The sequence below is a fragment of the Plutella xylostella genome, chromosome Z (genome assembly GCF_932276165.1).
Source record: "Plutella xylostella chromosome Z, ilPluXylo3.1, whole genome shotgun sequence".
Taxonomy (NCBI): Eukaryota; Metazoa; Arthropoda; class Insecta; order Lepidoptera; family Plutellidae; genus Plutella; species Plutella xylostella.
This window is the reverse complement of record NC_064012.1, coordinates 7869857-7883627: the sequence shown is the minus strand read 5'-3', so window position 1 is coordinate 7883627 and position 13771 is coordinate 7869857. Positions and strand designations below refer to the sequence as shown.

Below are 13771 nucleotides of genomic sequence, written 5' to 3'. Positions count from 1 at the left end.
AATACAAACTCAACGGCCAAGCAGCCGGCTGATCACAAATTACAGCCACTTGAAATACCGCGATGGAACTTCAGGAAATGTAACTTCCATCAACTTTACGCGGAATTGGCAGAAGTTGATTGGACTACTCTATACAGTATAACACAGGTAGAGGTAGCTCTGGAGTATTTTTATACACAGGTAAATAGCATTATTGACCGTAGTACTCCCAGGAAAAGCAAAAATAAAAATGTGAATCATCTGTATCCCGAGTGGTTTAATGCAGACATTATACGAGACTTGAAAGAGAAGGCTATATGGCACAAGAAGTACAAGAAAAGCAAATCAGACTATGACTATACCCAATTTGCCAATTACCGAACTACTCTCAAAAGTAAAATATCTGCTGCCTATAACCAATATCATAGACGTATTGAAATGAATTTAAGTAGGGATCCGAAAACTTTCTGGACAATGATTAAATCCAAAAAGACGCAAATTAACAAAATGCGGCTTCAAAAAGATGGTGTAGAGATACCAGAAGAGGAGGTCGCGCAGGCGTTTGCAGACTACTTCCAGTCAGTGTACGACCCCGCAAGACCAGAGCTGAACGTAGAGCGCGCTAGCTCTACCTGCAGCGCAGCGGACGGCGGCGGCGGTGCCCGAGTACACATACCAACTCTCGAAAAATTACAAATTCTACAGGCGCTTAATCGTCTTCCCTCTAAACAGTCAATAGGTCCCGACGGTATCCCACCATTTCTTGTTAAGGATTGTAGTAGGGTTTTCGCCTCTCCTCTACACTACCTATTTAACATGTGCTTGGAAACAGGGCACTACCCGGATGGTTGGAAGATATCCAAAGTTTCTCCAATTCCGAAAGGTCAAATAAGCGAGGACGTGCAGAAATATAGACCAGTTGCAGTACTCTCTACATTCCCGAAAGTGTTTGAGTCCGCTCTACAAGCGTGTATTTTGAAACAGGTATCGCCTCAACTAGCGGATGCTCAACACGGATTCCGGCCGGGACGAAGTACTAATACCAATCTACTGGATTTTATGTCCGTGGTGGCCCCAGCGGTGGACTCTGGACTACAGGTGGACGTTGCTTATTTCGACTACCGGAAAGCGTTCGATTTAGTCGATAATGACGTACTACTGTCCAAATTGGCAGCAATCGGCTGTACCCCGCTAGTGCTAAGTTTTTTTGCTAGCTATTTGAAGGACAGACGTCAAGTGGTCGATGTGAACGGATGTCTATCTGCGCCGTACTATACGCATTCTGGCGTGAGTCAGGGAAGTAACCTTGGGCCCCTGGAATTTCTGATCCTGATCAATGATCTTCCAAAAACAGTGGTTAACGCCGAATGCTTGCTATTTGCAGACGACCTCAAGTTGTTACGGATTATAACCAATGTCGAAGATTGCGATTTCCTGCAGAATGCAATAAACATGGTTTTTGATTGGAGTAGACTGAATAAGTTGCAGTTTAACGTTGATAAATGCGAGGTTATGAGCTACGGCCGAAGCAGGAACCCTATGCTCCACGAGTACAGAGCGGGGGCTGCCCCATTGGCGCGAGTCTCTGCCGTGCGAGATCTAGGGGTGGAGTTTAGGAGTGACTTAACGTTCCGAGATCATATTATTGGTACATGCAAGCAAGCGTTCCAAAGACTTGGATTCATCTTAAGGCGATGTCAGAGCTTCTCCAATACCGGGGCCATCAGAACATTATACAATGCCCTGGTAAGAAGTAAACTCGAATGCAATGCAATCGTTTGGAGTCCTCACCAAGAGAAGTACACAGCGATGTTGGAACGCATGCAGAACAAGTTCACAAGGTTCTTGTATCTAAAAATGTACGGTGTTTACCCATTCTACCCCCTCATGTACCCAACATTGTTTGTACTGGGAATGGTTGGGTACAATAAACTTGAAGTGAGAAGAAACGTAGCCCTGGTCATATTTCTTACAAAAGTAGTTCGTGGATTGGAATACAGCCCTAATGTGCTGAAGCTATTAAAACTGGTAGTCCCAAACAGATTGTTCCGGCGCCGCAAGAACAGGATGTTCGAGGTGCCGCGGGGTCGCACGGCTCTGGTCAACAGCGCACCCCTTACTAGAGGCATTCGCCTGTTAAATATACTGGCTGATGAGGTCGACATCCTGGTTTGTACAATGAACCAACTCGAGAGAGCAATAACCGCGTTCCTATGCTATGGAAATCCAAAGTAGTACTGTGTAAATATAAAGGTTATAATTTATTATTTTGAGCAATGTTATTGTGTTGTGGTTATATTTATATTGAAAATGTAATTTGTTATTTTTATATTTGTATAATGAAATTTAATGTAATGTAAATATTGTAATTATAGCATAAGTCAAGAATGTCGCATTGGTGTAACTACTGTTAAGGCATGTCTTTTGTAAATAAATAAATAAAAAAAAATAAATATTGATGTTGCAGAGTCCCCATAATCTTTATCAAGCTTAGCCTTGGTTTCAGTGATGGTTTTTTTCCGTAAAAAATCATGCTTAGTGAGGACACGAAATTCAGTTTTTCCCATTATGTTTTTAAATCACGCGGTAGTTGCTTAGAACGGGTGTAAAACACAAACCAAGTGACGTAACTTGTGCTAATTTTGACAGATGTCTACTGACAGATGCTTGTTGACAGGAGCAGTGTTGTTCTTTCAGTTAAGTGGCGAGAAATTATAAAAGTCACGGACTTATTGACCCGCCCTCGTAGTAACAAGGAATTAGTTGTTTACTTTTGACACATCTGTCAAGAACTTAATATGGAGATGACGTATAATTGATGACATTACAGTGTAACAGGGATGTTAATGATCTAGCAGAATGTGGTGAAACTAGGGCTTAGGCCCGGGTCTCCTATTTACGCCGTAGGTCGCGTCCAGCGTCACGCCGTAGGCCGCGTCACGATGCTCATTATAGAAATGTACTGATGCGGTCTCCCTCACACGCCAACGTTGGCGCGTAGACGTAGTGAGCATCGTGACGCGGCCTACGGCGTGACGCAGGACGCGACCTACGGCGTAAATAGGAGACCCGGGCCTTACACTCACAAACTACTGAGAATTAAACGTAAGTATAGTTTAAATTTACTATGTAAAAAGTCTGTTATGATTTCTTATATAGTTGGCGGAGGTGCATTACTAAATTACATTCGCGAACGATTTATTAAATTGTACAAAAATATATACAATAAAAATCTATACTTACAATTGTATGCCTAAGATTTAAACTACAAAATTGTAACTATAGATTACCGATTTATTTACATACCTACATTCCGTAACTAAAAATTAAATTCATCGACGGTATCTGAACGGTTCTGAAGTTTCTGAAGGCCTAGTTTCTCACGGGCGAAATCTAACTTAAATTGACTTAAGTTCTAATCATCGACAATTCAGCCAATCACAGCGTTGCATTGTTCTGTGTATCCTGACGTGACTTCTCAGCAGTGAAAATAACAGAAACTGCAATATACAGGTGTACTGCAGTGAAAGTGGTATAATAAGGAGAAATAGGTTGAATCAGCCCGTCATTCTAAACAACTTTGGAATTTGTGAAAAAAATCTTTACCATAAAAATTTGACTTCTTTAGAAGATTTCCAAGTTTTTCAGTACGACGAATTGAGCAACAAACAAATCAAACCTAACTAAATTTGCAGAAGGTATAATATACCTTATTTATACCATATACATATTATATGAAAACAGATGAAGAAGTTTGATAGTAGATGGCGAACCTGAAATGCATTGTTCATAAAGATGAATGAATGATTTTAATGCATGGTGGTATTTTAACGACGTCGATGCTAATAGTGGAAGTTAGTGCGGGGCGCTCCTCACTAAAGGCACGTGACATCTGCTTCTGGAATATAGAGTCACTGTCACTTTAGCTAAACGATACTTTGAGGTTGCCAAATTATCGCATGATTAGTGGTGTGCTAAACTCGATACAATGCCGCACATATGTTCCAGTTTAAGTTTCACCTTTTTGCTGTGCTCTAAGTAAAGGCCCGGGTCTCCTATTTACGCCGTAGATCGCGTCCAGCGTCACGCCGTAGGCCGCGTCACGATGCTCACTATAGAAATGTACTGATGCGGTCTCCCTCACACGCCGACGTTGTTGGCGCGTAGACAGACGCCGTAGGTAGGCCGTAGGACGTTGATAGAAACGTTTACGTCAAAGTCGGACGCCGCATATAGCATAAAATAGGAGACCCAGGCCTAAACAGAACAGTCAAGTGAACCGTTGAAAATTTTTAGTTAAGAAATATAACAAAATAATCAAATATATTTATGTATGTAGGATGAAAAGAAATCCTTTTTGTATATTGTCACGTCAGATTGTATCCCAAGTGAACTGTATTTGCTGCGAACACCGATGTACCTACACTGGTGAATGGAATTCTATCGGAATACTAATAGCATTGTTGAATATGCTTCGCTATTCAATTTTTACTGCCGCTATTGCGGACGTGTAAACAATGTGACTAATTGCTATCTCTCAGGAAGTGAATTTGGGAATACTTTTTCTTGCAATAGAGGCATATCAATGTACCCGATATCCTGGTTTATTATATGTTTTTTCTCCTGGGGTTATGCGCCATAGAGAAATGGCCATTCTCCTTTCTCTCCGTCCAGGTAGTCTGGCAGGAATTACTTCTTAGTAATAAGGACGTCAATTGTACCATATGTTTTGTGTATTTTCTGATTGAGGTTACCGTGTATGTGTGCAATAAAGAATAATAAAATTGTTATTATCATTTATATACTATACTGTGATAAATACTATGAAATGCTGTATTAATATAGGCATTTTTTTGTTGCAGTTTGTAACCAATTCGCACGCGGCGTGTGGTCAATGCTCGGGGCAGTGTCCCCGGACTCGTTTGATACTCTGCACTCCTATACTAACACCTTTCAGATGCCTTTCGTCACCCCATGGTTCCCTGAAAAGGTAATTATTCAGACATTTTACATAAAAAATACACACACTTTTTTATAAAATGTATGTATACATGCATATACGAACATATTATACCTATATTATGTATCAGACTTAATTTATTAGTCTTAAACACGAACAGGAACAATTTGCCTAGTCTAAAGTCCTGTTTATACCTTTAAATTGGAACAAGTCTTGACGGTTTCCCTATTGAATTTCGTCCGCCAATATGTATCATCAAAAAGACAAGTCCTCATTTGTTGTGTATCATTGTAGTTGGCTCTATCTGTATCAGCATAAAATTGTACAGGGTTTTTCAAAGAAAGGTAAGGTAAGCTGAAAGAGACTGCAACACCCTGTATTTACATATTAATATTCGTGAAACAGGCATATTTATTTTTTAATTGATGGAAAAAGAGAGCGATACCGGATTAATTCGTAGGTACATATTTGGTTCCATAAAAAATGCACGGAAAATATTTTGTGCAAGTATCCAGTCATAACTCAATTGGTAGAGCCTCTTCTCGCCGTCAGTGGCAACTGAAAATAGAAAAACATGAAATATGTAAATGATATTTTCCCAATGTACCGGTGCTCTGTGAGCCATAATAAAACATAGTTTTTTTTTGCACCGCTCACACGAGCCGCTGGAAACAGTTTAAAGTTATTCAATCCAGAATAGAAATAATGTGGTGTAGATGTGGAAGGCATTTTATTGGGTTACTCCACTACAAATTTTTGTTATACTTACATAGGTATAAACTTAAAATTTAATTTCATGGAAAAGCCCTATTACTACGATACTAATTATATAAAAATTATGTTTTATTTACCTATGTGTATGTAAAGCGCATTAACCCTATTTTGGGATAGTGTTTTATCAATTATAAGTAATTGCATATTTACGAAAAACAATATTGTGTTGAGCTAATATTGGAGTCAGGCTTATTAAAGTATATTTTAAAACTGAATTTAAATTAAACGTGATACTACTTTGTCCTTAACTTTGAATTGCCGCTCAGAAACAAGGATTACATTACTCTTTGTAAGAAAGTTGTAAATATCCGCTAGTTGAATTTATATTAAAAAGACGATATAAGTTTGCCCCGTTCATCACGACCGAGGATTATTTTTAACCCCAGACAGAAAAAGAGGTGTGGTATAAGATTTTCGTTCACCATGTTTCACCGCACGCGTCGTAACCCCGTGCGTTCTTAGCCATACTTTATCAAAATCGGCTTAGCTGTTCAAAAGTTATGCAACTTTTAGTGTTCAATGTCCGTGGTTTTAACATTGGTTTTATTATATTATAAGCATTTTTCCTGCGAGCTTCGCCGCGCATTATAAGATTTATCTCGCACGACCCATAATAATGCCAGTTTAGGTGCACCGACACTCACCGGAAAATGCTAGTAAAGTAATGTTCCGAACTTCCACACCTATGTATTTACCTTCACATATTATATCTATTCACTTGTCCCCAGGTGAAGCCCCCGTCATCAGGTTTGATCGATCACGCTGTCAGTCTACGACCAGACTACCATAAGGGTGTTATCGACACGATCACTTACTACGGCTGGAAAACTGTTATCTACATGTATGATTCCCATGACGGTAAGTATTCACTTACTACGTAATAACGATGTATTGCTGTTGCCATTTTTGGTACCTCTAAATCCATATCTACGATAATATGACTATGACACACGAGTCACACCACTATGAATATCACTATGTGTAATTTACGGAGTATGTACCATCTTTCAACCGTCTGAGTGTAAATACATGTATCAATTTTATTCAGACTCAATAAAAAACGCTCGAAATTAAAATATTTCAATATGCGAAATGATTATTTTTGGATATTATTCAGTTTTTGTCAATGTGTTCAGTACGAATGCGCGTTCTTGCGGGTTGGTCATCGCAATATTAATAATTATTTTGCTTGTGGATGTGTTGCCACATTATAAAGTACAGTCAAATAGGTAGTATATTGTCAAGGCAAAAAAGCAATGAGTTCAAAATCAATGAGTCAAAGTTATTGTCAGAGGGTGTGTCCGAAAAAATACTGAAGCTAATGTGACGCTTGCAACCTATATAGAAGCGTTTTCGTTTCTTTAAGTTAATTAATGTGAATCCCACCGTTGTTCATCGTTGTTGTTCATGATGATGTTCTCCTTTCGCCATATTATACCACTTTTGCAACACCCTGTAGATAGAGCACTCATAAACTAATAACCGGTCTCTTTAGAAACTCCGGTAAATATTTCTTAAAACTGAAGCCTTCCTTAGTAAATACAGCGTTTCCATTTGTTTTATTATTAACAGTGCAGAAATGCACCAAGCTTTACTCTGCAATAACAAAAACGTAAAGTCAGCACTATAAATACGAGTACACTTCTGTAACATAAAATACTAAGGAAACAAAATATCGAGCGTCAAGCTTGTCTAAGTATAAATCAAATTAATTCGAATTTTAATCAAATTAATAGCACACGGTTACCAAGATGCTTATTATATTCCGTAAATATACATAATATATATTGTACTATAAACAGATACAAAATGAAAGAAAGAACAAAGTGTGTTTAATTACGTGTGAAAAAAGTGAGATTGTTAATTTAGATTCTGCAGGGTTGAAGAAGGGCTATGTCATTTTCATGGTGATGTAGTCACCGCGGAATAAAGAGGAAAATCTTTTAGATATGTATGTCTTCTTTGCTCAGTTTTTTCTAACAATTCTTATAAAAATACTTCAATATGGTCTACAAAACCGTACCAAAATTTTAAGCTTTTCGAAAATCTACTAACTCCGTATAATATATTTCAAAAAAATTAAAATTAACATATGTTTAATATAATTAAATAAATATATTTAATATAACAATGCTAAAATAGTTGCAATTCCCGTAAATCTAAAGTTGGTAAGTTATTACGTACACAAAGAAATTGTAAAAAAGTGGGTGGACTGATGTTATTGATGACCAGTGTAATTTCGAAAATATTATGATTTTTAGTTTAAATAAAAATACTACAATACTGAATTGAAAAAAAAATGATGAGTTTTTTTCCTTGCGTTAATGTAAGTAACAGACGGAATCATATGCCAGTATGACCCATGTCACGCAGACATCTCAAATGTGGATGATATTTGGATGGTAATGACCTGTGAGTTATAGACACATTTTTATACTTAGCTCCAATTTCTCCATAGTCGGTTAGATCGTAACCAGGAAAAGGTTAATCAATTATACGTCATCTCCATATTAAAACCCACTATGGCGAAAATGGCACTTAGTATAGTCATAAATAATATTCGTTACTTCAATACATGGTTTTATAGTAAATTTTATGCGCATATAAATATAATAGTCTAATCTCTAATCAAATTAGAGACACATGTATTTATTTTAGCAACTTGGGGGATGCATATAACATCACATAGTTCAAAATCTAATGTTATCACTATTTTCACATAATATTATAAATATGTCCAATCATGATAATGCATTGAGTACTCATGTACCTACAGTAAAATAAAAAAATACCTACGTTTTTTATGACTTACAGGGTATATTGAAGACCATATTGAAGTATATGATTTTCAAATATTTTTATAATTGTCCTATGTTTAACCTTCCTTTTATAGATTGTCATTAAAACTGGTAAGTTTTCTCGTTCCAAAGTATCAATAAAATATTATAAGTTGGTTGTTAGTTTAGGATCCAAGGAAAGTCATAGAAAATCACTGAGCGAAAATGAAATGGTGGAAAATCGATTTTCAGCGGGATGGGTTCAAATGAGAACCGAAAATAGGACAATTTAATCTCACCCTATTTTCTCAGCGCTTTGAGTTACTACTTACGTCTCTTCGGGAGTTTTACAAACTTAGAGTTAGTAGAAGTTTTATATCAATATGCCATCGGAGATTCGCTATCAACTATCGGACGTTACTCTAAAGGTTTCTAACTTGATCGAAGAGTTCTTAGTTTGAGCTGGATTCAAACAATAGATGCGGCTTGAGTCATTAGGTACAGGAGGAAGATTCGGAAACACATACAAAAAGTTTTAGCATCTTTGCCTGATAGTTGTTGGTTCTTTGAAAGTTTTCAGTATGGAGCTATTCTTTACAGTGCGTCCGACGCCGGCTTTCTAAAGACTTTCCGTTGCAACTGGGATACCTCTACGTTTAAATTCAGACCTTTGTGTTATATTGTCTTAGGTAGTGCTCGTTAGGAGCGCAGCTTTCCTGTAGGTAACAACTGTAGTTGAAATGTAACAGTCGCTGCAGCTTTAAGGTATTCCCATTGTATCATTGAATTATTAAACATTATAAATGTATTAATTTGTATACTAACTCTCAACCTACCTAGGCTATATTATTTAGAACCAGAAAAATTGGGGTCCCAAGAATCCGTAATACATAATGTGATCCAAGATGGAAAAAACAATCACATAAACGTCGTTTATTTATCGCGTACCCTGCCGAAACTATGTATTGATTGCCTTTGCGGACTCCATACGTTGCCCTCTCCACTCTCGTTGAATGGCTGGCACTGACATATAACCAAAGCGTTGCGTACCGTAAGCAGATAGTCTTATCTATGCTATTTTATTCTCAGCGGGGGTGTGCCTGCATCTGGCTTACTCGAATGGAACGTTTGTGCATATCCCCTTAAGGACTAATAAGGTCTTAACTGCCTTCCTAAGCATGGACCACCACCCAGATCCAGATCTTTCAAGAGCGATGGTAGCTCAGTCGGGTAAGCGCCCGCTTCTCACGCAAGAGATGCGAGTTCGAATCCCGGCACTAACATGTACCAATGAGTTCTTTTAACTTAAGTACAATGTGTGTGTGCAAATAAAGAATATTCTATCTATCTATCTATCTATACCATCGCTCTTACGGTGAAGGAAAACATCGTGAGCAAACCTGCATATCTAGATTTAACACATCTAGATAATATATGAAACCACCCACCCGCAGTGGACCAGCGTGGTGGGAAATGGTCCAAGCTTAGGAAGGCAGTTTAGACCTTGGGGATATGCACAAAGGTTCCACTCGAGAGAGCCAGGTGCAGGTACTTACACCCCTACACTTCTGTAGAACAGAATATATCTACCGCAAGTCGTGGCCGGCAGACCGTCGATCGGCAGATATGAACAGCCCACTTCAGGTGGCAGAATTTAAGCACTATGCAATGTGCATTTGCAATCCTTCAGTGAAACATCGAGTAGCTCCATAGGTCAACGAGCGTTCTTAAACGGATTGATCAACTTGATCGACCCTGCTGGCTGGGTCTGAGATTCCATGGATCAAAGCTCATAAATCAGTGATGTGACGCACTGGTTGATGACTTGCCTTCAGGCTTAAGGTTCCATCGAGGCAAATATGTGACGTAACTTCCCGAGGTAACTTGTGTACAGTACACAACTGCATATTCCACGGCTGATGGTAGATTTAAATTTCAATTTGTATTCAATACGCCCATGCCGTCAGCCCAACGAGGTGCGAGTCATAGATGCCAATTAATCTGTGGATAGCTTCCACCGCATAACATTATTTAAGCACCAAATTAACCAGTCTGTACCAGACGTGAAGATTGATAAATACTCAAATATTTATCCAGTAATTATATTAATACATCGGAGAGGATTATTAATTTCCAGTTATGCTCTGATTTTTGTGCTGTAATGTAGGGCATTATGTGGGCATTATCAATAAAATCTATAAGTTGTTGAGCTATTTTTATTAACTGTTCATAACTTTAGAAAGGTTCTAGTAATTTTTGTTAGATATAAAGTGAATATTTTATTATATCTCTAAAACGCATTCCAGATGATCTGTACTTCTTACTTATTACGTACTAATTTTATTTTTTGGTTTTGTACATGGGCACTAAAGAAGAAAATATATGTGCCCAACATCCTGCATATTGTGACATTTTCCTCGTGGATGTCTGTTCAGAAAACACGACATCAAGGCGACGTCAATTGACAGCACATTATGTTGGTTTGGGACTCCGACGCCTCTATAAGTGTTTATTTTTGTGCCATGTTTAAATGTTTGGGTTACGACCACTGTTGCTAGCGTAGGCGAGTTATTTTTTACTGTTAGGTATTTTTCTGGAAAACTTGAGGCTGATTACAATGTAAAAATCTTAATTATAATACAATAATAATCTTGATTATAATATAATCAAGATTTTTTATAATCAAGATATATTATATGATGGTGTAAGAAATTCAGTCAAAATTAAAAATTCATAACAAGATACATTTTGACTTAGACATAGATTGACTCATGCACTGAATTTCTTACTGATGTAGAGACTACGACCCAAATAATTGGCCATGCTAACTTTCTGAACAAGAATGGAATGCTTAAAACCGTTTCGAGGAATATGCTTTTTGTACAATTTCTAGTTATCAGATATTAAATTAAGTCTCTATTTTTTTAATTATTCAATAAAAACTAATAACCTTCATTTGCCCTTTAAATTTATTGTAAATTATGATTTATGCACAAAATGCATTTGCCAATTAACAAAGTACTCTGTGGCATTTGCCTACAAAAAAAAAGTTAACGTCAAACTCAAACGTCATAGCGTGTGTTTATTTATCTTTGTCATTTGTTACAGAGAGGTTCGAATTAGAAAAATTGTTTTAATTTATAAATTTTCTTAATAATGGGCAAAGTAGAAGGAAACAGAAGGCCTGAAAGGAAGAAATTGACGTAGCTGTGCAATATCAAATAGTGGACCGGTGTAAAAACCGTGGAATAAATATTTAAACTAGGCAAGAATAGAGAGCGCTGCAAATAGTTGTCTGCCAACCTCCAATGATGGAGAGGCTATACAAGAAGAAGATTTATTTTCTACGTTGTTTTGAAACTCTACTAAGAATAAATAATAAACCAGTGGATACTACGATGGCAACAAGAACAGCTCATTTCGAAAAAGCTGACTCGAACTTTTCCCGAAGCTTAACCCCTCGGCTGTCGACCAACCTTTATAAGGTGGGCAATAAATAGCCCACATATGTCCCTCCATCTCTAAAGTTGTTACTGGTCTGCCGTATTTTAGCGATATTGCCTATGTGAACTATATTTATCCTGCTTTAACCTCAAAAAAGTGTAAAAACAACGACAAGGATGGCATATAACCTATCGGCTGTTAAATCCTTGTGAAGACCTTTATATCTCTCTAAAACCTGGTGCACGGATTGCCTCAATGAGACGCGTTATTGAAACAGAAAAATGATCAACAAAGCGTATTATTTCAATTTATTAGTGTAATATAATGAATTAATTGTAATATAATATTATGAACGCACGGACACTGAGAGAGGACGAGAAGATGGTAGAACTCGAGGTAGAGCTTAGCAAAATAAAATGGGACATCTTAGGGCTATCAGAAGTCCGTAGAGAGGGCGAGGACACGATGACCCTGGAGTCCGGCCACATGCTCTACCATCGCGAGGGCGACCAACTGTCCCAAGGTGGCGTAGGATTCCTCGTCAACAAGACCCTTGTCAACAACGTAGTGGAGATCAGCAGTGTGTCGAATCGGGTAGCGTACCTAGTACTAAAACTAACCGAGAGGTATTTCTTGAAGGTCGTACAGGTATATGCACCAACCTCGGCATACTCTGACACAGAAGTCGAAGCAGTATACGAAGATATCTCTAGAACTATTAAGTGTACTGCTAAGACCCAATACACCGTTGTGATGGGGGACTTCAACGCCAAAGTGGGAGTACAAGAATGCGACGAATCGAGGGTAGGACCTCATGGCTTTGGTAGCAGAAACCAGAGGGCAAATGCTTGTTGACTTCCTCGAAAGGGAGGGGCTGTACTTGATGAATTCTTTCTTTGAGAAACAGCCCCAGAGGAAGTGGACATGGGCAAGCCCCGATGGTAGGACGAAAAACGAAATCGACTTCATTATGACTGACAAGCGCCACATATTCAGAGATGTCTCAGTGATCAATAGGTTTAAAACTGGGAGTGATCACCGACTTCTCCGAGGTACTCTGAATATTAACTTCAAGCTGGAGAGGAGACGTCTGGTGAAGTCGACCCTTCGTCCCACACTGCACCAAATTAGAGCTGGCAACACCAGCTTCCAGAGAGAACTACAGAGCCGATTCGAATCGCTGGAAACCACTACGGATATTGACGCGGATACAATCCAAATAGTGAAGGCTCTTCGTGAGGTGGGCCACAGACATTTTAGCGTGAGAAGCAAAAGCAAGGAGTCTAAACTTTCAAGCGAGACACTCGAGCTTATGAGGCAGAGACGCGAATTTCCGTCGGCAGGTGACACTTCGTCAGAACTACGGGTGCTCAACAAGCGTATAAAGAAGCTGATACGAAGAGATCTCCGTCGCTCCAACACACGCGCCATAGAAGCAGCAATTGAGCAAAATCGGGGGTCAAAAGTCTTCGTTCAGCAACTTGGGAGAAGCCACTTGACGAAGTTGAGGTCTGCAGATGGTAATATCGTTGCCTCTAAGCCGGAGGTTCTTGCCGAAATCGAAGGTTTTTACGGACAACTTTATGCTTCACACGCGCAGAAGTCTGTGACTCAGCTCACCGATTCCAGAGCGCCACTAATACGCCACTACACTGACGACATCCCTGACGTCGACATAGGCGAGATTAGGATAGCCCTTGAGCAGCTTAAAAACAACAAGGCTCCGGGTGAAGACGGAATTACTACAGAGCTTCTGAAAGCTGGAGGTATTGCAATCCTCGAACAGCTCCAGAGGCTCTTCAATTCGGTTCTTCACAATGGCATTACACCGGAGGCA

General features: G+C 38.7%; 1 protein-coding gene across 2 annotated transcripts in view; it reads left to right on the top strand.

Moving 5' to 3' along the window:
- Positions 1-13771, top strand: part of LOC105389801 (glutamate receptor 1) — a 98914-nt gene that overhangs the window by 64735 nt on the left and 20408 nt on the right. For both annotated transcript variants that reach the window (XM_038121983.2, XM_011560981.3), the window contains exons 3-4: positions 4842-4969; positions 6442-6571. In XM_038121983.2, the coding sequence (XP_037977911.2) occupies positions 4842-4969; positions 6442-6571 (258 nt within the window). The remainder of the gene's footprint in view (positions 1-4841; positions 4970-6441; positions 6572-13771) is intronic.